General features: G+C 43.2%; 1 protein-coding gene across 1 annotated transcript in view; it reads left to right on the forward strand.

The window, feature by feature from the left end:
• Positions 1-25903, forward strand: part of LOC118410636 (dmX-like protein 2) — a 141722-nt gene that overhangs the window by 54436 nt on the left and 61383 nt on the right. The window contains exons 6-30 of the mRNA XM_035812420.1: positions 475-590; positions 1092-1273; positions 2603-2789; positions 3510-3644; positions 4495-4663; positions 5454-5636; positions 6274-6306; positions 6868-7163; positions 7940-8621; positions 9546-9775; positions 10553-10693; positions 11369-11490; positions 12008-12108; positions 12550-12698; positions 14281-14528; positions 15001-16565; positions 17135-17241; positions 17805-17975; positions 18776-18873; positions 19315-19579; positions 21354-21572; positions 22270-22539; positions 23154-23370; positions 23895-24121; positions 24975-25144. Of these exons, the coding sequence (XP_035668313.1) occupies positions 475-590; positions 1092-1273; positions 2603-2789; positions 3510-3644; positions 4495-4663; positions 5454-5636; positions 6274-6306; positions 6868-7163; positions 7940-8621; positions 9546-9775; positions 10553-10693; positions 11369-11490; positions 12008-12108; positions 12550-12698; positions 14281-14528; positions 15001-16565; positions 17135-17241; positions 17805-17975; positions 18776-18873; positions 19315-19579; positions 21354-21572; positions 22270-22539; positions 23154-23370; positions 23895-24121; positions 24975-25144 (6283 nt within the window). The remainder of the gene's footprint in view (positions 1-474; positions 591-1091; positions 1274-2602; positions 2790-3509; positions 3645-4494; positions 4664-5453; positions 5637-6273; positions 6307-6867; positions 7164-7939; positions 8622-9545; positions 9776-10552; positions 10694-11368; positions 11491-12007; positions 12109-12549; positions 12699-14280; positions 14529-15000; positions 16566-17134; positions 17242-17804; positions 17976-18775; positions 18874-19314; positions 19580-21353; positions 21573-22269; positions 22540-23153; positions 23371-23894; positions 24122-24974; positions 25145-25903) is intronic.

Below are 25903 nucleotides of genomic sequence, written 5' to 3' on the forward strand. Positions count from 1 at the left end.
TTACTACCATCCCATTTGGAAAAAGGGCCTCCCCAGTATGTTTTTTCTGGATCTGTTATGTGGAAGTTTGCAAATACATGGCCCTGAGGGACTCCCTGCAGCTACCTGGCTATTTTGGGGCACGGCTGGGCCCCAGGATTTTTTAAACTACGAATACGAATTAAAATCAACCTAGGAACTGGCAATGAATAGATGCTGTGACTTATAAAAACACCAAAAGTAGCACCAGTTGTATCCAGCTGTCCACTAGGACAAAATTGTGGCTTTAGAGCCCGTATGAGGATCTGGATACATCCGAAGGGGCACTGCTGCAAATTGGACCATAGCATAAGACAAATATATTTCTCCCTTTGTAAAGCAACAATTTAACATATTGCTGCATGCCCTTGGGATATCCCTACTGGGCCTGAGGCATCTTTTTAGCTAGAGGTTATGCCCAAAGACTTTTTCACAAGTTTCCTTCTTCTGTGCCAGGAACAGTGGAAGACATACAGAGCACCTGGGCATGTATCTGGCAGTGCCGTACTGCCACAGCTGTCTGCCACCTGCAGTTCTCACCTGATGGGCAGCTGTTTGCTTCAGCTGGAAAGGTAAGTGCCTGACAGTATACTGTGAATGTACTAGAACATCCCCAGTATGTTGAAGTTAAACATAAATAGAGAAATGCAAAAACTGAGCTGCTTTTGACGGTCAGCCATTAGATTTCATTCTGATTGTGCTTATTTTCATTATTAGGTTTCTGTTTGCCAATTCATGCAAGGTAACAGATACCCAAGGGACAGGACAAAATTCAGAAACTGTCAGCATCCGTTTTCCGACTGTGACTGGACGAAAATTTGCATTTATTAAAACTCTTGACTTTAGGCCTAAATTCTCAAGCAGAGTTTTAGTTTAAATGCTGGTAATCCAGTGAAATATTAATTCAGTTATTGATGAAAGACAACAGATGCTGTCTAAACTGGCTGTCTTTTTCCAATTGTTATCCAATAAGAATTGCTTGAGTAGCAGTCTGTTACTTGAAATGTGTATCTCATTATCTGGATGTTTAGTCTTCAATGATGTTAAAGACACAATCTGTTGCTATTGAACAGGAGGACCGCCTGGTGAAGATCTGGTTTGACTCCCGCCAGTGGAGATCCAGCCTGCTGCAGGACTGGAAGGCGGGCAGCGCCGAGGAACCGGTCTCGACCGGTCTGTACTCCTTCATCTACATCGCCCACCCCCGGGCTGTCACCGGATTCTCCTGGCGCCGCACCAGCAAGTACATGCCCAAGTAAGGGAGTTTCACGTTCATCTGTCTTTCTGTGTGTGTCTGTGTGTCTGTCTGTCTGTCTGTCTGTCTGTATTCCTTCATCTACATCAGCTTCTCAGGATGTGCCAGCAAGTACATGCCCAAGTAAGGAAGTTTCATAGTTATGTCTGAGTGTCTGTCTGTCTGTCTGTTGCCTATCTGTATTGGAGTTATGATCTAGTCTGCACGCCATGCCTGTACATGAGTGGTTCTAAGGGTTCTAACTAGTGCATTTTAGCGTAGTGGACCACTACGCTAAAATTTGTGACCAGTACGCTAAAATAAGGGCCACTACGCTAATTTGTAGCTGGTGTAATGGTGCTTTGCTATCATTTGCTAGTTCAACAATGTCTGAACAATGGAAAATAATGATATGCCATTCAAAACTGACCAAAAAATCCTTCATAATTCCATGTGATGTTTTCAGAGTGCCGAATTTTAACTCTACATTGTCAAAATCTCACTGTGGAGGGGCCAAGATCCCCCTTTCACAACAATCTCCTGATTGTTCACTTTGCTATGTATACCATGCCATTCCGCTAAATCCTGGCTAGAACCCTGTTTCCGTGCATCATCTGTTGCGCAAGTGGTAAGTGAGTTGTACCAGTCCTGCTTACAATGTGCAATCTTTCTGCGATTGGCACGTTACCGTTACGTACTAGTAATACTATGCCAGCCATACTTACAGGTGCTGCTTACGTACAGTTTCCATACTCACTTGCATGGCCGTACAGGGCCTGAGGGACAGCCCTAACTGCAATTACCAGGTATCTGTGTGTGAAGGGAGGAAAGTCGTGTTGTAGTCATTTACCTTAGGTTACAACGTCAACAGGACATGTCATGACATTAAGAGATTCAAACTCGGGACCTCTAGTGTCTGGGCCAAACACCCTTCTATCGTTACACCATGTTGACACCACTGACTTTGTTTGTCCTTCTGTATTAGAGTGTTCTTTATAGTTACAATGATATACTCAAGTCTTTTACCAGTGCTCTCAATGTAGATACACGATGTAAACAGTTAACTAATGACAACCTGTTTGTACGTATAATTATGACAACCACAGACAACATTGTACAACAAAAACTCTGTGAGTTTGTATCACATGTTTTAAGAAAAGGGAAGAGGCATGCAAACGCTAGATATAGTGATAGCATAGCTCAAGATGTATTGTTTATTCAAGTGTAATACTACTTGTAATAGTTCTTAGTTTTTAGTATCCCATCATGGGATTTGATGTATTTAGCCCACATGGGCAGGAACATGCAAATAAAGATCATCATCAAATTGTATGACATTTTTCTACCCAGGGGTTCGATAGCCAACTGCCTGGTCACCTCCTGTCGCGACAACATCTGCCGCATCTGGTGCGAGACGGTTCTACCGGAGCACAACCTGGCGCTACTGCAACAGGAGCGCGTTCTCATCGACTCCGAGAGCTACCAGGCCGCGCCCCAACGCCACACGTCCAAGTTTGCACACACGGCACAGCTATTTGTAAGTTGATAAGACTATTCTGGGTCAGCAAAGGAGTTCACAAAACACAGCTGAAATTTTTCATCCTTCATAATATAATTATTGGCACAGCAAAAGCACAGGGATGTTTGTGACATACACGTAGAGTATATAACGCTAGTTTTCCTTTATCTGCTGGGTAACGTTAGACTCTCACAGTTGTATTTTTTAAACAGTATTATGGGCGTCAAGTAGACGAACGATAGTTTCAAATTGCATTATAAATGGTAAGCTTTAAATATTGAAATACACTGTTTTTAAAAACAATAGGACCTGGTATACTATTAGGTTACCCTCAAGGTGGATCAAGGCAAACTGATTTTTAGTGTCAAGGACAGATGCTTAATTGATTAATTATGATTAGAACATTTCTATCAAATACCTAGAAATTTATTTAATACCTTACTTGCGACAAGTCTGTGTTACGCTGTCCCCCATGAGTATAAAATCTGGCTTTCTGATTGGTCGACATTGTCAGCTGACTATATGATAATTCACATAAAGACCTAATATATGTTGTGTACATCTAAGTTAACGTTGATTGTTGACTCCTGGATCCTCTGAGTTCGTAGATCCTTTCTTACATTTTTCATTCATTTACATCATTCTCTTGATTTCTTTTAGACGTGTCCACCGACGTGTGACCACAACGGCTTCAAGTCTTTCATTTCACTCTGTTGTATTTTTTCTTCCTCCGCCAAGAAACCTGTCTTCCAGACAGTGAACAATCGTAGGGTGGTCGTCCCCTTCAAGAATGTAACTGAAGAAATCCAGGCCACAGCCTTTCAGTTCCTCTTCTCCACCCTAAGAAAGCGACGCCCACAGAAAAGGAAAAAGGTTCTCCCAAGTCGAAAACAGATTGCATGATCAATGGTGTTCATGAACGTGGGTCGAATATAGGTTGAGGGTCATGGTGAATGGTCTTGTGAAAATAGAGGTCTTGTGGTTTAGTCTCAGCACTTGGACAAGCTATTCTCACCGCCTATAGGCTAATGTCATATTTGCTAACCGGGGCTTGGCCAGGCTGTTAGTGACAACGAAAAATAGAAAGTTTAACTTACACGCAAAGATATACAAAATAATGCCTATGACCTCAAGAAAAAGCTGCCTGCAGGCCGATTTGAACTTTCATGAATAAACAAACTAAGGTTCAAACAAATTCTCTTTACGTCTTGTGTAGTTTGGTGTCTTTTACATCTGATTCATACTTTTTGCTCCTGAAAGCTGTCTGGCCGGGCCCCAATTTGGAAATGTGACGTAGGCCTACATATAACTCTGTACAGGGTTTGAAGTGCACTTTTACCTGCAATACTGCACGTTGTAAAAAAATTCATCTGCAATTTGGAAAAACTTTCTGCAAAGAAGAAGACATCAATCCATTGGCCATCGTTTCTGCCTAAAACATGCTGGTGAATGGTTGAACCGTTATTAATACCTCCAAGCTTCTGTTATTAGCTGTTAAATTGCAAGTTTTGTGGTAAGCCGTCTATGCATGACACCCGAGCATAGTTCCGCACACTTAAAAGATTTGTGTGAGTTTTTTTAATTGCAGTCAAGAAAATTTGCCAACAAATTGCAACTTGCGTTTCAAGCCCTGGAGTGATATTACTTCTTGAAACATCCTTAGAGACACTTTTAAGGAAACCGACTTAAAACCAATATCAATATGTCTTTCTTCCCTCCCCAGCATAAGATCCGGCACAACCTTAAGGTGAAGAGAAGACAGTCCCATCCGTCTGGTGACCTGACCTCGGGACAGTCCATCCTCACCCCACAGAGACACTGTCTATCCGGGGAGATGCCAGCCCTGAATACGCTTCACTTTCACCTGTCCGTCACTATCAATCTTAGCACAGGTAAGCCTGAACACTTTCATCTCTAACTTGCTTGTCACTATGAACCTACTTAGTAAGCACAAGTATCAACCTTTAGAGCAGTGTCACTCCTCTCACAGTATTGTCTTCAGCACCAGTAAGCATCGTGGCAAATAGCTCAAACAGAAGTTAATATGTATTGTGACATTATGTATAGAGCCACATAAGGGGTGCCATATCCTGTTTTAGTTTCAGTGAACTGCAAACATATAAATTAAACCACTGCAAAAGTTTCTGCATTTACAGTATCACGTACATATAGAATACAACACGGTGTATTCCATATCACCCAAGGTGTCAGCCCGACCGCGGGTCGGATCGCCCGACGGCCGAAGGGGGGGCTGAGACCGAGGGTGATGCGGAATACACCGTGTTGTGTTTTATTTATGTCATACCCACCTGAGAAAACCCATGTTTTGATGCGAAATGCGCCAAAAGTTGAAGAAATTTGGTGCCCTCGAACAAAAAAGTGTTGCAACAGCAATGTTCCAACGTCCGAATCAGGTATTCGAATTGCCAACTGTGCCGTATTTGGCCCGCTCAAAACAGTTCGATTTATTCGAATGGAGCTTGTGTGATACGCCTTTCAAACCGGTCTGATACAGAAGTTACGACCCGGCCCGGAACACCCGTATCGAACGTTTTCGCGTCACAGGTATGACATAAAGTACAGGTATATATGGCGTATCTATATATCAATTGTGCTAATTTATCATGAAAATAAAAGAAAAAGTTGACAGTAAATGTTATTCTCTTCATTGGCCCTTTCCAGACATTCCCCTCCTGCCGGTGGTTGCCGGTAGCAACGAGGACAAGTCGTTTGTGGTGCACTGGCTGAACAACAAGGAGCTGCAGTTCACGCTGGTGATGGAGCTGTTCCTGCGCCAGCTACGGGAACTCCAGGACCAGGAGCACCCGCTAGAGGTCGCTGATAGGCCTGACTCTGACAACGAAGGTATGGGAACTTGATGAAAAACTGATAGGATATAGAATTCTTTTTACACAACCAGCAGGTACTTACATTGCTTACGTTTCAATGTCTCTCAGACACCTTCGTCAGAGCTTCTAACTAGAGTTCTGCTTCTCACTGCTATATGTAGCCGATACAAGTGGTGCTTTTTCATTGAGACACCAATCCCAAACGTGTCTAAGCTTGTATCCCACATTAGGGATTGTTGTCTCAATGCAAAAGTGCCACTTGTATCGGCTACATATAGCGGTGAGAAGCAGAACTCCAGTTAGAAGCACTGACAAAGGTGTCTGAGAGACATCGAAACGTAAGCAATGTAAGTTCCTGCTGGTTGACAATGTGTAAAAAAAAAATATCCTATATTCTACCAACCTGATGAAACTATTTTTGGTCCATGAACAACTCTTAATTTATTCTAGCAGCTATATATATCATTTTGTTCAAGCATAGATGAAGACGTTATTTGATCATTTTCTCTGTCCTATTGTTGTGAGTCATTTTAGGTCCCATCTATCAACTTTCTATTTATTGTTCTCTGAATTAAAAGTTACTCTCTGTGACAGATCAACCAAACAGTTCAACCAATTCAATGAGACATTTTTTTTCTCTTTCTCCATATCAGATAACTTGACAGAGGATGATGCCAGAAGTTCAGGTACTCGTTTGCATTACATTTACATGTACTGAATATATCGTACAAGACTTCCATGCTGCAAATTTCTTACAAGTATTGTCAACACTAGCCATCTAGAGTTATCTGGCCTTAAGCCTGTACCCCCTTCTAAACTTACTCCTTTGAGGAAGACCATGTCATCTTGGTGTTAGTCTGCACTCTGCAAGAACTGTCCCATGTTAAGTGCTTCACTTCTTTCTTCATGAAGTTGTCAATCATTGAAAAATGGGGTAATTCCCATGATTGCACCTCCTTTTTAAACTTCAGATTGTAAGCATGGAACAGTTTCAACTCCAGGTGTTAGTTTGCACTCTGCAAGTACAGTAGAAGCCAGTTAATTGCACGTCGGATAAACGCGCACTTCGGTCAATTGCACGGAATCCCCAAATTCCGTGGCGGTGCGGTCCAACTGGGTAACTTTGCATTATTGCACACGTCGGATAATTGAACGGAATTTGCTGGCAAATTGGGTGTGCAATTAAGTGGCTTCCACTGTACTATCCCAATGCCATCGAACATAATGTTTCATTTGTTTTCCCTCAGGTGGCCTGTCATCTCGCTCTCCCATCAAGACACCCGACTCCCTCCTGAAGAGCCCCGGCGTATCAACCCCCTCCTTACACAGCCTCTCGGTGTCGGAGGCGCAGGCTGTGGGCAGCTCCAGCCTCCTGTCCCTCCCCACCTCCTCCATCCTGGACAGGAAGATCGAGAGCCTGCTGCGGGACTGGAACCGCAGTGCTGACATGCTGTTCAGCATCCACCCTGTGGACGGGTCCTTCCTGGTCTGGCTGGTCGAGTATCTGGATGAGACGCATCCGGGAGCTTTCCGACAGGCACAGGTATATAAACAATGAATATCCTATATTGCATGTTTTAGACATAGAAAACTGGGTCCCCTGTTTTAACACCAAAAGTCACTTAAACTCGTTATACGAGCAGTCGCAATGATGTCATGGTGACGCAGTGGTAGGCAAAAAGCAGGTGTTTGGCAAATGATTGATTTACATATTAAACAGTAATTTGATCTACTAATTTAAATATCAATTTTTAATCCAATCTACTGACGTCCTGGTAGGCACCAGCAGTCAAATACCCCAGATATAAACAACAACAGCGATCGCTCGTATTAGTTTGTTTTATAGTGCTCTATAAGCTTAAAGTAAGCATGAGTCGCTCTCGTTTTCACTGCCATGCAGGAAATGTTTTCGGCAGCATTTCTGAGCTGGTGTTTGTTAACGTGATAAGTTGAGAATGCCTGAGTGGATGAATTGTCTAGTTGATTTTGTATTTACCAGCTGAGGTAAGTTTTGATGTACATGTAACCTCAAAATGTATAGATTTGGGGCCTTCTAATGGCTTTCTACAGTGCAGCAAAACTTCTGAATCAGTTTTGTTGGTGGATAGCTTTCAATGTGGTCGGGAAGAAGTGACATAAGTCTAGCAGCCTTCTTTTGAACTGCAGGTGCATTTCTGTTGAAGATTTTGATTGATGTCTTGTTAGGTGTGTTAGGGTGAAAGCCTGGCATTCCTGATTGCTAAGCTTTTACTGCGTTGCTCATTGTCTATTGATAAACAAACCTTCTTATTGACTGTTTGTTTCTTTATGTCCTGTTAGGTGTCCTTTGCTTCTCGTATTCCCGCGGCGTTCCCGGTCGGAGACGCCGTAGGCCTGAGCTCCACCCTGCTCCTGTACTGCGACAACACACAGGCCGTGGACAGCAACCTCGGGCCAAAACTCGAGGACACCAAGCCCTCCACCACCTACAGCTTCACCCACGGTACGGGAAAGGGCGCGCCGACCAACGAGAACGTGGAAACATTCACGCCAACGGTCATGATGCTGTCCAAGCACAGCGACGGATCACTCAACCAATGGGAGGTCAACTTCGCGCAGAACTCTGCGTTCTCGACGGTCGTGAGCGTTTCCCACCGTGCCCGTTGCTGCGGCCACCGGTTCCACCTGAACGAGCTTGCCTGCCACCCTGTCTTGCCCCTCCTCCTCACGACCTCCCACCACAACATTCCCCACGTCGAGGTCGACGACACGTGCTCCATCGGAAGTCGGAGCCGCAGCTCCAGCCGGCTGTCGTTCGAGAGCGGGAAGGACACGTCAGACCCCATGGAGAAGATAAAGGCCAGACTACGTCACGTAACAGGAGAATCCAAGCATGGAGGAGCGATATTAGAGGATGAGGATACGGTGTTTCCCATTAGTAAGGACCTGAGACACCCCCACGGTCTGTGTAGTGAGCTCATCCTGTGGAGAGTGGACCCTGTGGGTCCTCTGTCCTTCTCAGGTGGGTGTACAAAACAGTTTGTGCTCATTTTTTTTACCATGATTTCTGTATGCCCGGTTTGCCACCTGAAAATGTTACAGTACTATTTCAGATATTAAATGTTTCCATGGTGACAGATACCAAAATGTTGGAAGTTAGTACTAAGTACTCCCTGGTTGTGCCTAAAGAACCTTTCAGTATCTTTCCATATCATATTCAGTTGCTTTTAAAGTAACTAACAAAAAAAGTATTTTTTTCGTGCTTGTTTGTTTATTGTATGACTTATTGACAGTACTACTAACTAAAGTCAACATTTGGTTTCCACATGATATATTAGGCACATTCGGGAACACTTGCAAGAAGCTAGGTCAAAGGTCCCAGAATAGGTTTATCTATTTGTTATTTCCTGTCTTCAATTTCCTGCTAGCGTATGGCATTGCATGTCTGTTTCCTTGTGAGAGAAGATTGTGCGAAAAGTGCATTAGAGACAATGAGCAAGAAATCTAAATTTGGATTTTAATAATTGATAAAAAGAAGAAATTCATGAAATCTATTCAATATTTTCTACAGAGGTATGAGGCAGGGTTGTAGCCAGCACCCGCCCATCCTTTGATGGAATTTTGCAGCAGGGGATGGAAAAAAATTGCCCATTCCATCCTTTGTGACGTGCAAATATTAATGATATAAAAATAACTGTCTCCTCGTGTATTTTTTCACCCAAACAGATAACGTTGAACAGCTTATTCTACCAGCAAAATTATTGCCTCAAAATGTAGAAAATAGCATTTCAGAGGGTCTAGATTTCAAAATTTTCCAGAAGAGCATGTTGGCTGGACCCCCCTTGCAAAGTCATGCTTTTGGCTAAAATCGATGGGACGGAAAATGATTTCAGGCTGCTTACAACCCGGGCATGAGGTTTTCGTTTCTTTTTCATTTTAAATCCAGGTGGGGTGACGGAACTGGCCCGCATCAACTCGTCCCACATCTCAGCGTTCTCCAACGTGGCGTGGGTGCCCACCCTGCTGCCCAGCTCCTCGCTAGGCGGGATGTCCAACTCCTACAGCGCCTGCTTCGTGGCGTCCGACGGGGACAGCCTGCGACTGTACCAGGCCGTAATTGACGCTCGCATGCTGCTGCAGGAGACCGCAAACATGGAGGCAGAGCGACTGGCTGAGGTACTTCATCTCAACTTGTCCAGGGCAATCTGACCCATTGAAGGACTGGGGCCAAGGGCAATACAGAATACCCCGTGTTGTATTATATCAGGGCTCTAGCCAGCGTCCGTTTTTCCGTCAATTAACAGAAATTTGCTGCACGTGAAGGAAAAATTGTCAACCTTGACGGACAAAAATCCTTGGTGGAAGCTACAGGCGGCTTGGGGACGCCGACCACGGCCGTAAAAGCCACACGCTGTTTGTTTTGCTATTGTAATGGTTGTTAACAATGTGTTTCAGCGCCCTTTTGCATACAATAATCTCCTTAAAAACCCGTTTTTCAAGGTCTCAGTTCAGTCTCTCTAACTCCTGGAATAGTGTTTTCGAGACAATGGGAACTGGCTGACGGTAAAAAATTTCGAGCTGGCTAGAGCCCTGCAATATATTGTGCCAAACCGAGGAAAGTCAAGTTTATCGCAAAAGAAAAGAGGCTGAAGATGTGACATCAATTTGAAATTAAATGCACATCCCGTCAACAACCTATTGATTATACTTAATATTAATAATAAACAAATGGATCGGGCGGTCCACTAGTTTGGCTTAAGGAAAGTTGTTTAGATTTTCGACAGTGGCGCACGCAAACAAATTCAAATGTTCAAACTATAGAGCCCTGGGCTGTACCGTAGAATATATGATAAGGAATGTAAATATGGCCCAGGTTTGATGTATTAACTTAATGGACCTATGTCTTTGTCTGTTTGCATGAATGTGATTGTAATTTCTTATCTCATTTTTCAGAGTGAAGGTTTCAGCAGTGGAGGGGAGTCTGTAGAGATGGCGTGGGAGAAACGGGAGCCGCTCTTCAAAATAGTCAGTCAGCAGTCCACCAAGAGGCCAGGCTGTGTCATAGAGCTGGATACCATCACCCAGGCAAAAAGGGTGGGTGTGATATTTTGTTATACACTGGACATCATCTGTGATATCATGCTTAAGATGAAGTTGTTGTTTTTTTTGTTAAGAAGACCATCAATTTGATAATGCTAATGACAGTCTTATTTGCATAATCAAAGAGACATGATGAAACCATAAAACTGCATGGCTCTACTTGTTTCATGGAGGTATGAGGTCTCTGAAGTCCCATTTACCTTTGAGACATGTGAGTGTAAAGATGCTATTTTGTCAAAGGTTTGAAATGTGTTCTATAGGAAGAGTTCCATTTTTTGCACATGTGTGTGTGTGTGTGTGTGTGTTTCTGCATGTTTGTGTGTGTGTGTGTGATGTGTGTTTGTCCCTTTGTCTGTGTGTGTGCGTGTTTCTAAATGACTTAATGTTTCTCCCCCCAGTCCTGGTGTGTGTGTGTCTGTGTGTGTCCATGTTTCTAACTGCCTTGTTCCCCTCCCCAGTTCTGGCAGAGTCCCCAACTGCTGCATGTGTTCCAGGTTGAGTTCTGTGTGTGTGTGTTAATCTGTGTTTCCATGTGTGTGTTCTAACTACCTTATGTTTCCCTCCTTTCCTCTTCCTCCTGGAAGAGTACCCAGCTGCTGTGTGTGTTCCAGGAAGTGTTCCATGTGTGTGTATGTGTGTGTTCTAACTGCCTTATGTTTCCCTCCCCAGTCCTGGAAGAGCACCCAGCTGCTGCATGTGTTTCAGGAAGAGTTCCTACTGGGCCAGAAGCAGGCAGGAGAGATGAGCATCAGTACTGACCCTGTGGACACCCAACCTCTCAACACCTCAGGGTACGTGTACGTGCTTACAATAAACTGATATACTCTCTAATACCAGCTCAGAAAAGAACACTAGAAAGTCATGCCTTCAAGACGTGTAAGATTTACCAATTTAGGATTTTTGTGTTCAAAAATTTGTATTTTCCACAAACTATCAGAGTGCAGTGACAGGAATTTAAAATCACCATTGCAAGTAGAGGAATTTTTGTTAGATTATTTATCAAAGTTCTAAAGGATACTTGCAGTTAGATGTGCAAAAGTCAGATGCGACATTGGCCGTTCGGTGTAATATACATTTGCATGCAGCTGCCATGGTTGTACTGCCTATATTTTTTACATAAAACCATAAACTACAATGCCTGCATTATTATCCTTTTCCAAGTTGCTTAAGTAACTGCTTTTTGGTGTATCTTATAACCTGGATGTCTAACCTTCATCAACGTGTCTGTACTTGTGTTCATTGTAAAGCTAAGGGGAAAAGCATTTTGATAGTGACTAAATATATATATGAATATCTGTTCACCTCCAGGTATGACGAGGGTTTCTACCTGGTAGTCCTTGAGAAGGTGGAGGAGACGTCTGTTCTCCACATGTGGTACATCGAGATCGTCTCCCAACTACAGACGCCAGGTAAGGTTCAGACCTTTCGTTTTCTTTTGCCGGCAAGGAGAGTAGGTTGTCTCATTGCAGCTATGAACATGACAGTGTCTGCCATGTTGATGAGAATATATTTTTGGATGACATTGTATATTTTTGGAAGTACATGTATATGTGTACTCTGTAATAGACTATTAGCTACACTTGGTTTACTACTCTCCCAGAAGAGGATACTGGCCACTGCCTCGGTTAATGCCTGATGTTTTTATAACGTCCTGGACATATTGGAAACAGGTTTGTTTTTTTTTAAAGTCATTTTTGGTTAAGAGGGTGACAATCAAATGCCATAATCACAGGAAGTTTGTATCTTATAGACTCTTGTTTGTTTTCCTAATCATTGTCTTTACTTACTGTAGTAATACCAAATGAGAACAAAAATGCAGCAACATTTTTCATATCTTATACCCCTCGTAGCTGCTCGGGACATGACACCGAAGTTCAACTCCGAGTACGCCCACGACAGCGACACCTCGCCGGAAACTTCCGAACCCAACAGCCCGACAACTGGATACACACCATCATTCCACACACCCACCTCCAAACTTGTTGTCACATCACACAAGGTAGTGACATGTTTGTTGTAAAACACATTCTTGCCCAAAGGTTATTCTATTAATGATTGCAGAATGACGTCATGAATGTTATAACAGTTAACAGAACAGTCAAAGGGACCACCTCTGCATAAAGACCTCCTGGCCAACAAGGTTACTTTTGCTGGTCCCTTGGATAAATTGACACAAGCATTAAAAGTGCTGTCTATATGGCACCTGCAGTTCACATAGACCAGATTTGATTGGTACAGAGTGGTCTTCTTGGGCAGTTTTGACTGTACAATTACTCAACTGTTAAAGCTACATGTATTTTGCCTGTTCATGTACAAATGTTGTTGACAAGGTTTAGGCTAGTGTAATTTGTTTCACTTCTTTGTTGGAGGCCTGTCTTCAGCTCTTTGCTTTTCTCATTGAAGGCAGTGGAAGGCAAAGTTGATACATAACTATTTAAGTCTTGCTTTCTTTATAAAATAAGTAGTTGGTTTCTTTAACCCTTGTCCTGCTGCCAATTTTTTACCCATATACCCTCCCTGTGCTGGGCATTTTTGACTCTCTTCAAAGTATGGGAAATGCTTTTACTTTGCTATTTCTTAGTTACTTTGCATTTAAGTAACCCTATAATGTTACACATCAATAGAAAGCTGAGAGTCTCTACTTTTTAGTAATGTCTTGAAAGTTTTACCCTGAGTCATAAAAATGATATGCAAGGGTAATAAATCAATAAAACAAGTTATTTCCATAAACTTTTGTATTAATAATACCTGAATTTCATAAATAATCTTAGTATCAACACTACAACATTCCTATGACATATTGACAACATCAGAGCCACATATGCAGCAAAAAAATTTACCCAGGTATCACTGCAGGTGAGTTTATGGCTAGGTATTGTCCTGGGTGCTGATAAGGCTGTTCAATAGAATAATGTAACATATGATCAGCTCCATCTGTCACTAATTATTTGCCACATAAAGGTACTTAATGACCTCCACAAAAGTAACCAAGGTCGAATTTGCAGCTTAACAGACTGTCCTAATTCGTTTCCTGTTGCGTGGGGGGTAATTTTCCATAAAAATGGTAAAGTTCACGTGCATATCTTCTTTTCTCATGTTCGGCAGCATTTCTTCACCATTCTTGCCCAAAATTGGATGTTCTGCCTCAGAATCAGTGGGGAAAGGCTCCTTATGCACTTGTTACCAAGTTAACTTTGACATTTTAGCGACTAAACTAAGAATTTATGCCCCAAAACACGAAAAAAAACATGAAAAAACATATCTGCAGACGACAGTCGGCCATCTTGCTCATTAACATAATTTATGCCCGCAAAGAGCTCTGGGATTGATTGCGCAACCAGGATATTGACCCTTGACCCCATTCATGCAGCCCCCATCTTCTTCCCAGCTGTTCCTGGTTACCACACAGAAGCCACAAAGGTTCCTGTGGGGAATACCCCCAGCCGGTTATATAACCGGACCCGCACACAGGCACAGCATGTGCATCCGGTTATATAACGGGGCCCGCAGGACAAGGGTTAAGATAGTTTAAAGAAGAATTGGAAATGAAAAATGAGTTTTTGTTTTAATTCCTTTACAAGGTGTATGAAGCTGTGCTCGCTCTCCCAGAGGGGGTGCAGGTGGTTGATGCAACACCGGCGGCGGGACATCTCAGCTCAGCCTCCATCTACCCAGCATGCCTTGCTCCCTATCTCATCGTCACGGCGTGCTCGGACGGGAAGGTTCGCTTCTGGCGCTGTAACGTCTCCAACAAGGCCTCTGAGTTTGAGGAGTTCAGCGGTGTGATGTCACCTGTGGACTTTGTCAAGGCTCAGGATAAAAAGTACAGGTGGGTTGTAGATGTACAATGTATTATCATAATGTTTCATATTTGACAAGTAAAGGATTTGTCTGTTGTGCTCTTTCAGTTGTGAGAAAGAAAGGATTTTATACCCAACCTAAAGGCCAATACATTTCATACATGTACGTCAATGTTTTGGGTAGTACTCAAATTCCTTAGAGCATCATTTGACTCTACATGTACTTGCTCCTTAATAATTTTCTTTTCACACAAAAAAACAACAGTTTTTCTTTGCATTCATTAAATTTCGATTTTTTTCTTCCCCTTCTAAGATTCCAGCAGACATTCTGTGCTACTTTGCTTTAATCTCTTTCATCAAAATTTCACAAGTTTGCATGTAATGTCTACTTTATATTGTACAAGTTATCTCAGTCTGTTTGGTTAGTATTTGGTGTGTTCATCCAATGTGACTGCAAAGTACCTGTCTCCTTATGGTGAAATGTTGTTTCTCTGGTTCCAGGTGGGTTGAGTGGGAACTGATGGTATCGGAGAAGGATGCCAGCAGTGCAGTACAAGTGGACGGAGAACCTGTTGCAATTAGCAGCGCGTACAACGGTAGATTCGCCTGCGGATTCAAGGTGCTTAACGTTCCGTCCGACAAACAGGCCGACCGTGTTTCCATGGACAGTAATGCTGCGTTCTGCGTGGCTATCATCGAGTGTGAGTCCACGGGTGGATCGGAGTGGATAGTCGAGGACACGTTGTTTCTCTCGGTGCCGGATACGTCCCCGGATCGAGCGCTGGTCCCGCCCCGACAAACTAAGTACCAGGTGCTACAGCTGGACTGGGTGTCAAAGGAAGACGGCTCGCACATCCTAACTGTTGGGGTGGGTCCCAAAGTCTTCATGTACACTCCCGTATCCCCTGCCCTGCATTCATCGTCCGAGCAAGGCGTCGAGGTCGCTCCCAACGGCCTCCTAGCCTCCATGTTCTTGCCAGTGGCGACCCTAAGCCACAAGAAGGAGAACCAACGCTGGATGCTCCTTCGTAGTATTGATCTCCTCACGCCCGACGGACTCGAAGCACATTCCATGTCCCTCTCCTGGGTTCGCGACGGCATCCTAGTCGTCGGGCTGGGAGACGAGAAGCACGTGTACTCCCAGTGGTCCAGCAAGACGATAGAGGAGGAGAAGGTCTTGTTGTCGGAAGAAGTAGCGTCCCAAGACAATCTTAGCTCTAGAGATTCGCCCAGCAGCACTCCCAGCACCTCCATTGTTAGTAGAGTATCAGCCCAGGGTAACAAACCCAGCCCGGAGAAGCCAACACCAGCAGAAGTTCAGAGCAAAGCCGACCTGAGCCAGAACAAAACCCTACACGACATCGGACTGTTCGAGGCTGCGTACCTTGCCTCCCCCACCCTCCCACAGTACCATCCCCAGCAGCTCATGGAGATCATGAACTTTGGGAAGTTCCGCCGTGTGCGGGCCATCCTGTCGCACATCGTGCGCAGCATCTCCTCCGACGATCAGGTGACACTCCCCGCGGAGCAGGACGTGTCGGGAGACGAGACCGACCGGCGGCGGCACCTCACCCGCGGTCTGAGCATGCTCAGTCGCTCCTACAGCATTAGCGCGGACCCGTTCGAGCACGGCCAAGAGGGGCACCTGGACTTTGTCGAACTAGAATCCATCGCACCGCTCCCCCTCTACGCCCTCCTCGCTGCGGACAGCGACAAATCTGCCTTCCTTCAACAAGAGGATGCGCCGACAAAATTCGGGGACACCAACGCTGACAAAACTGATGGCGATGCCTACAGCACGCTATTCGAACACCCAGACCTGAACGTGGACGAGGACTTTACCGCTTTTACCGTCAAGAGCAAACCGCAACCAAAGACGATTTCTCTCAAGCAGTTCCCGCCAACGTACTTTGGGCCGGAGCACGCGAAGATCCTCACCATGCACCTGACGCACTCGAGACTGCCAGGGTTGTCCAGTTTGGAACAGATGCAATTGTTGGCTGTGGCGGACACTCTCGCGCACACACGGACAGAGTTCAGCGAAGGCACCTCCACCACTGCTAAAAGTAAGCTTATTATACATAGTTACTGAACTACTGTAAATGCAGAAATGTTCGCGGTGGATTTATGTTCGCGGTTTTCGCGTTGGCCATTCCACCGCGAATTTAAAACCACCGCGAACATTTTTCTAGGGCATTAGAATAATACAGTGCATGGTGCTACCGCGAAATTAAAACCACCACGAAAAGTCCTTTTTCCCGCTACCGCGAAATTAAATCCCCGCGAACTTAAATGCATTTACAGTATTAGTTTAAATTTTATTGTTTCTTATTGTTAGCCTTTTTTTCATACATACATGTATCAAGTATGAACAATGTATTTAATGCCAGAAAGCATTATAAGTGAGTGTTTTACATGTAAGAGTAAGACAAAAATTTGATAAATTTGGTAAGAATGTAGAAATGTAAAAGACTAGATGAAGATTTTGTAGTTTAGGGATGACTATCTTACACCAATACTACTAGCTAGAAGTCTTAAATTTATGTGCTTTAAGTTCAATCTGTTTTTGATCTGCGTATATCTATGCAAAATGTATGCGTTTGAATATTCTAAAGATTTGACTTTATTGTCACAGGTGAGACGGTGGATGGGTGTGGCCTGAGGTACCTGATTGCCATGAGACACCACCTGTACCTGTTGAGGTCCCTCCCACCTGTGCAGAGGGCTCAAGTGTTTCGACAGGTGAGTTGAAATTCAGGTCTTTCTGCTCTAAAACTTTCAAGGTACGAGTTACATCCAACACTCTTCATCCATAGACTACTGAATTTCTAGGCATACACCATATACAACTTGACAATGTCTAATTTTCAGAAATTTAAGACTGAGGTGGGTACCAATTTTGTTATGGAAAATGGACCTGAAAAAATCAGTGAACCGGATATTGGACCAATTAGAAAATGAACAGACTGTACTGGCAGGCATTGGAGTGTTTGGGGGCTTACAGATCCAAGAAAAGAACAAGAGCGAAGTAGAGGAGAGTCATTTTCAACAAGGCTTCCTTAGTAATTGTTTACATGACTAGGATTTTAAATTGTCAATGGACATCGGATACTGCACCAAACAAAATCCAATGTACAAAATGTACATGTAGGGAAATGGACCATTGTTTCGGGTATCTCCCATTCACAAGATTTCACAGATAATTAGGTCCAGATTCAGGCCCAGATCTTAACTATACCTGTTCCTGAAGTTTCTGTACCAGTTATCCACCCATACTTAAGATTTTTCTTTCGTGTCCTGTGCAGGGCCTAGCCACCTCCAACTTTGCCTGGGCCTTCCACTCGGAATCGGAGGCTGACCTGCTGAACATGATCCCCAGCCTGCACAAGGGGAAGCCCACGTGGAAGGAGCTGAAAGCCGTCGGGGTCGGCTGGTGGCTGCGCAACAACAACACCCTCAGAACCACCATGGAAAAGGTACCGGAAACTTTAAACAAGGCCATTAAGTTAAAAGTTAAACCCTTCCCGCGCATAGGGCGGCGCCCATCTCTGTTTCCTTAGCCATGGGCCACACAACGCAATCACTACAGCAGGGGGCTAGTCCACTGGTAGTGGTGTGTGTTCCACTCTGTACCATGGCATACTCTTTCCCGAATGCTGAATGCTAAGCAGAGAAAGCAGCATGTACCATTTTTAAAGTCTTTGGTATGACTCGGCCGGGGATTGAACTCACGACCTACCGAATGCAAGGCGAACACTCTTTCCACAAGGCCATGCTGTCTTGATTATATGATTGACATTCATTCGTGCATCAATTTTCACCCATATCCAAAAAGAAAAGGAAAAGTTGCGACCATACTGTAAATGGTACATACCGGTAGAACCTGCAACAAGCAAGGATATGCCGTTAATTGCAAATATCGGAGGACATTGTACTTCTGTCGTGCGATGCTTCCTTAATTTCCTATTGTAAAACATGACAGTCAGTACTAAATGTTGTAACAGTTGTAAACTTCCTTGCACAAACTATATTTTTCTGCTGTACAGTTGCACACTCAGTTATTGTTTAAGTGTGTTAAGACTGACTGCCAGTTACCACTCTATGCCCCATTCTAATGCGGAATCATTATGCTGCAGTTCTGCATTAAATCTTACAAGTTTTATCTAACTCAGCGTGGTTAAAAAGAAAATTGATAGAACTTCATAGCTTGTAGTTAGTGAATCATATACATTTCCTTCCTGATTTGTGTATTATTATAGTTGTTGTTGTTTATCAGGTGGCCAAAGCAGCATTTCAGAACAAGAATGACCCGATGGATGCAGCTCTGTACTACATGGCCATGAAGAAGAAAACACTGGTGTGGGGGCTGTTCAGGTGGGTGGAAGTTTATTTCATTGGAAGTCAGGTTATAATCTCATCTACATGTATATCTTGGAAGGGTAGACATGCTTTTACAAGCAACTGTATTTTTTAAAATCTCCCATCCCTGAAAGTAGTTGGATATTAATAGCATCCTATATTAACAATGTGTCCTCATACAATGTATATTAATTCATGGTACGTAGTGTACTACATTGTATAGTACATCATATAAGATCTGAGAGAAGATTGTTAGATTTGAACATCAAAACCTAATTCTAGGATGTATTGGCCAGAATATTCACAACCAAAACCCTCTAGAATTGCTTTTTGTAATATCTTTAATAATTGTGTATTTTAGAATACTAATGTCATGCATTATTTGCCAATCAAACCAAATACTTGAGGAAAACATTTTACTGTTCAATCAAAATCCTTTCTTTTCCTTTTTCTCAGGTCTGTAAAAGACAAGAAGATGATGGACTTCTTCCACCACAACTTTAACGAGGACCGGTGGCGACGAGCCGCGCTCAAGAACGCCTTCGCCCTATTGGGTAAGCAGCGGTTCGAGCACGCGGCAGCGTTCTTCCTGCTGGCGGGCTCGCTGTCGGATGCCATCGAGGTGTGCATCAACAAGCTGGAGGACCTGCAGCTGGCCATGGTGGTGGCACGGCTCTACAACTCCAACCTGGAGCAGGATGTACCTGACAGCCAGAAACAGGTGTTCTGTCTTTGTTTGATTGTTAAATGTTGTTGTATGGTCACAAACATTTACATTGTAGGTTGTGTGATCATTGTACAATTTTTATGACATAGGATTTTCAAGCAGGCTGTGATAGAACCAACCACCAATTACGATCTAAGACAGCCAAATTTTGCGGGACACATACATGGATGTCTCATTAAAGTTTAGTGATTGTACAGCGTATGTTGGGACCGTGCTCATATGTAACATCTATTATCATAATACCGGTACGTTTACGACGATTTCTCTAGCCATACTGATTTGACACATTGTCAACGCATCATTTTCTCCAGTTACATGTTGCTGTTATAGGTTACCCTTGCCACTTCTTCTGTGTAACTTTTCTGCCACTCTTGTCCTGCTAAAAGCGTAATATTGTAATTGTAATACGCCGCGGAATTACACGGCGAACGGGCGCGTGGTTGGGAGGGGGTACAAAATACCGGTAGGAAGAAACACGGCACAATTAACTGCCGCTATGTACATTTATACATCCTCTGATGTTCCTTCCTTTTCTGTCAGTAAATGCATAAAACATAAACCTGCATGAGCATACAAAATGTCATGAGAAAACGGACGTATACTGTCAAGAATTTTCATTTAACTTCTGTCCGTCACAACCGCTATGACGTAACACTTCACTGCTAGCGTAGATATAAAAATGGCGGGAAAATGGCTGCGCACATTCAATTTTGCCCATTCAGTCATAGATCCGGGCTATTATGCAACGGTTCTTCACACTTTTACATGAGTTGTAGGTCACCAACAGAAATTCAAGATTGTTGTTGAATCATGTTCGTCTTGTGCCGTGAGCATGTGTAATTATGATCTATAAATTTGGCAATGAATGTGACAGTGTGTTCGTCCCACGACGAGCTGCCTACCCCGAAAAAGATACTGAAAACTTTTGGCCTTGTTGTCTTCGAATGTATTGTTATCGATGCTTTGTAAATGATGTATTGGACACCTAGATGTCTGAAGTGTGCACAGCTCAGAAATAACTATTGTTGCATGTGTAGATCTCTTTAAGTTCCAATATTTTGAATCTACCGGTATAAGTCTTACTACCGGTATTATGCCAATGCATGTTAATCCACACAACAATCATTTTCAATACAGTAACTAAGCTTACATGTATGTTCAACTTTGACTGATGGAAGCCATGATATACATGTACACAGTACAACATAACACAATACAATGTTTCAATAACTTGTCTGGGGCCTTTTTGTAGTAAGGTCTTGTGACCAAATCTTTTTTAAGAAGGCAGTACTTGAAATCAGCTGAATTGCCAAGGCCGATTTTTGAAAATGGACGATTTTTGAAAATCAGTTTGTACTACAAAATTAATGTCTTACTAACCTCGTGAAGCAATTCATGAAATCAACATACTTACCCATGGTCCACAGAAAAGCGTTTCGAAGATCTATAATGTATTCACGCACAGTTCTGTGGAATAGTCTGAGGCAGAACTTGAGGCAGGCGCCCTCTTTACCGTCGTTTAAGAACTTGACTCGACTAGAAATTATGTAACTATGGACTATGAGATGAACTGATATTGTGTTGAATACGAAAGTATTTATGGAATGTTGAATGTATCTTTTGTGTACTGCATTGTATTTAGAAGGTATTTAGACCTCTGACCTCCCCCACCCTTGAAATCTTGAAAAACGGCTCAGGCCGAATGATGTATCAAGGTTAAATAAAGGTTGAAAAAAAAAAATAAAGAAATTAATATTTTGCTTTTCAGGTATTGTACGAGCACATCCTGGGCCTGAGTGATGCTGGGGAGGAGCGTGAGGAGGGGAAGATCCACCCTGACCCGTTCCTGCGCAGCATCGCGTACTGGCTACTGAAGGACCACACCCGCGCTCTCAACTGTCTCCTGCAGCAGCCCAAACAGGACGACATGGACAGTCCCAGCAGTGTGCGCTCCGCCAAGGGCAGCGAGTACTCAGCAAACCCAGAGGTTTGTTGTTTGTTATTTTTTTTTTTTTTTATCTATGCTGTGACCACACCTCATAATTTTACAATATATCACGCTGGCGAGTATCGGCTAGGTGGGCATTTACTTTTCGTTTGAAGTTCTTCAAGTCTCTGATATTTACAATATGTTGTGGGAGGCAGTTCCATAGCTTAACTGTGGCTGGGAGAAAAGTTTGTTTAGCATAACCCCTAAATTGCCTTTCAGTCAGGGTTTTTTAACAAGTTTTCTACTTGCCCGAACCAACTTTTTACTTGCCCAAAATCTGAATAACATTTTTCTATGAATGTTCACTTTCAGCAGTAGAATTTTTTTGTCATCGGCTCTTTTTTTCTGTGTTGACCATTGCTTGATGTCATTACTGTGAAAAGTAACAAGTATGATCATACAAATCTCACTTATGGAATTATACAAATCAATTATGAAAAATCATACTTGCCCGATTGGGCAAGTGGGGTATGACGTACACTTGCCCTATCAGCATTTTCACTTGGCCTACCATACTACATGTAGTTCAAAGAGTGATGGTTGCAATTGCAATTGGACATTCTGTTAGGTACTCTTTAAAAGTCAGAGAGTTGAGTGAGGAAAGTTATGTAAAGTGCCTTTCCCAGGGGCACAACACCTTTAGATACTTTAGAAGTCGACAACTTTAATCACAACTTTCCCTTGCCACCTTCAGGTCTTCAACTTCTACAACTGGTTACGGACCCACCCTCTCCTCCTCCGGAGGCACCTGTCCACACACGAGGGGTCCGTCCGCGGAGCGCAATCTACGAACTCGTCCCTCCTAGCGGGGGTCGGGTTGCACGCCAGCCTGACGGCATCAGAGAAGGGGTTGGCAGATAAGATCACACCCCTGGAGCGGCGGCTGTACTTCACCACGGCGCACGCTCACTTCACGGCGGGCTGTCCCATGTTGGCTCTGGAGGTTCTGTCCAAGCTTCCTCAGGTTTGTTTTTTGTTGGCCGGTTTTGCATAATCGGTAAACTGTCTTTTGTTGGTTGTTTTTTCATAATTGCTAAACTGCCTTTAGGCGCCTACTAACACACACAGTCCAGTTTTGTACAGTAAGGCCTTGTTAATTTGATTATATTGATGACATCTGCAGGCACATCAATTGTGTATTAAATTTGTAAACTGTATACAAGGTAGCTGCAAATATATGCCGTAAATTGTCAGAAAAAAAATAATAATGGAAAAAAAGGTTTTATTGAATGTAAACTACAATGCCAATATCCCAAAATTGAGGACTATATGAATTTCTCACATCCCAGAGAAATACATTTTGTTTGTGGCACGTTAAAGAACCTGCCACACGTGCGATGGTGCGATGTGAGTGGTTAAAAACTTACCTTGGCTGCACCTGGGGCGATTACTGCCGTATTGAGGTCACCTGAGTGGCGCCGAATGACACCTCGCTCCAGACCCTTGCGATTTAGCTCCCGCCTATTGTAAGCCCCTCGCAATTCAGCCCCTGGCTGGAAAGAGTGAGTAGTCGGCCCACCCAATAACAATAACAATAACAATAACAGTCAACAACCCTAACAACAATTCTCTCCACAGGTCACAGAGAAAAGCCCTGACAACTCCTGTAACTCCACCGTTGTGGTCAACACACCAGAGGACGAGGAGATGATCTCCAAGGGTGTCATCACGGTCACGCAGCCCAGCACAGAGAAGTCCCGAATCGACAGTGTGTCTTCCCTGGACTGGAGTAAACCTGCCGTATCCAGTAGTACACCAGCCCCTCCCACCTTAGACTGGAGCCAACCGCCAGGAGGTACATGTTTAAGTATGAATGTGGTATATGCACTGAGACAGAAATTATTCCTTGAAGTTATCAACCCAACATCGAGGTGTTCAAAAATGTGTTTCTCCCAAAATTTGTTACTGAAGTACTGTAGAGACATCCTCATTGGTAACTGTTAAGCTTTAAAAAGTGCAGTTTAGATGTGCAAATGTTAATAGTGATGGGTCGTTCTGAAGGATATAACAAAAGACGTGCCTGCAAAGCTGGTGTGCAACGTAACGGCAGTTATCATCATCAGTCACTGGGTTGTGCATTAATTTTATAGTCTGGAAAGTCCTATAGCTTCATTGAGTCTTTCTTCGTCCTTTTCCATTGTGCTTTGCTTTCCAACGGCAGTTATAGCAAGCTTGATCGACATGACAAAAAGGACTGTGACTTTTGTATGAGTATATAAATACCAGCTAGAATACATGCACCTCACCTTATACATGTGTATGGTTTTAGTGGAAGGGCTGCTAGAGGCTTGATTGCATTTCTCATACTATTGCCTAAAGGTATGGACTGGAGCCAGCCAGTGTCCACCCTGAACAGTGGAGATACGTTAGAACTGGACTGGGGGAATGATGATGATGATGATGATGAAGTTGAAGATGAGGAGGAAGCAGAAAAGAATCCGACAACAACCGGAGCAGGGGATCCCAACAAGCTCACAGTACCAGCCATTAACAAGCAGGCTCTGTTAGCCAGCCCCATGGAGACTGAGATTGAACGTTGTAGGAAGGTTAGTCCTGTAGATTATTAACAATGCACGCCAAGTATTGTGGAAGACGAAACACATTTTGTTTCAAACTGTATGTTCTGCAATCGTTGAAGAAAACAGCTGTTTAAAGAGGCCACCAAATCCCACCCAAATTTCTCCACATTCACTGACAATAAGACAACAATTCTCCTTCTAACGTCATAAAACACACATCTATGAAATATAGAAAAGATGGGATCAATCATTTTTCACTGTCTTTGGAAAACAAGTCCATTTTATATATAGACTAGAGTAGACATTTGCAATACACTATTTGCACCATTTTATGTTACCTGCAATTGGACCATGGGCAAGAATTTGCAATAAAGTTCCTCTATAATTATAATTATAATTTGCTCTGTTTTTATTTGTATATTTGATAAACAATCATGAATTTGTTATTCTGGATCAGAGTTAAACAATGTACATCATTTAATTTCTAAGTTCCAACACAAACAAATTGGACTTCCTCAAATTTTCAAATGACTAACTCCAGTCTTTGACTGACTGACTCCAGTCAAAGAATGAGCCTTCAACTGCTTCTTTGATGTCATAATTATTATGCTGATAGAACAAGTGACTTGGTGAGCAGAGGAGATGGGGGGGTACCATAGGCTTTTTGCAACTTATGATCCACAGTGTTATTAGCTATATGATTCTATTGGGTTTTGTTTCTCTACCCTTCAGTCATACTTTCTGTACGGAAGAATCACAATGGATCAGTGTTCTATATATACGTTGATTGTATGATTGACCTTTGCAAGGAGGTCGCTGTTCAACTCCTCGCTGTCCAGACGTTGTTTTTTTTTATTACCAAATTCAAAATTCAATGCAGGTGGACATCATGGCCCAGCAGCTGAAGTTCATCGCGTGTCTGAAGATCCTGATGCAGGAGCTGCGTACACTGGCCACAGGGTACGAGGTGGACGGGGGGCAGCTCAGGTACCACCTCTACATGTGGCTGGAGCGCGAGATCGACGCACTCAGGAAACTCTGCAACTACAGGTCAGGGGAAGTGCTTTTACTCTGTTAGATGGCTGAAACTTATGTCAGAGTTTAAAAAAAAACACAAAAGATGTTAGATTTTAGGTAGATGGGGGGCAGCTCAGGTACCACCTCTACATGTGGCTGGAGCGCGAGATCGACACACCCAGGAAACTCTGCAACTACAGGTCAGGGATTGGTTTTACTCTGTTAGATGGCTGAAACTTATGTCAGAGTTTTTATAAAAACACAAAAGATGTTAGATTTGAGGTAGACAGGGGACAGCTCAGGTACCACCTCTACATGTGGCTGGAGCGCGAGATCGACGCACTCAGGAAACTCTGCAACTACAGGTCAGGGGAAGTGGTTTTTACTCGATCTGTTAGATGACTGAAACTAGAGATATCATATCAGAGTTTTGAAAAATAAGAAATATTATAATGCCAGATATGAAACTGTACAAACATGTAACTTGGTTTATCGTGAGATTGATGCACTCAGGAAACTCTGCAACTACAGGTCAGGCGAAGTAATTTTATGTCGATGAAGGTTAGACATCCAGATAATAACACTGACGAAAGACGCCAGATGGTTGTCTGAACATCTGACCCTTTCCAAAGTCATACCCAGTTTGTTGAGTAAGTTCATTTAGGCGTAATTTAGTAGTTTTAGTCTGTTAGATGACTGAAACTAGAAGTTTTGAAAAACATGAAAGATACCAGATTTGAAACACTAAGTCTTTTAAATTGGTGTCTTGTGCACAGTGTATGTAATGTATGC

Source organism: Branchiostoma floridae, chromosome 2 (genome assembly GCF_000003815.2).
Source record: "Branchiostoma floridae strain S238N-H82 chromosome 2, Bfl_VNyyK, whole genome shotgun sequence".
Classification (NCBI taxonomy): Eukaryota; Metazoa; Chordata; class Leptocardii; order Amphioxiformes; family Branchiostomatidae; genus Branchiostoma; species Branchiostoma floridae.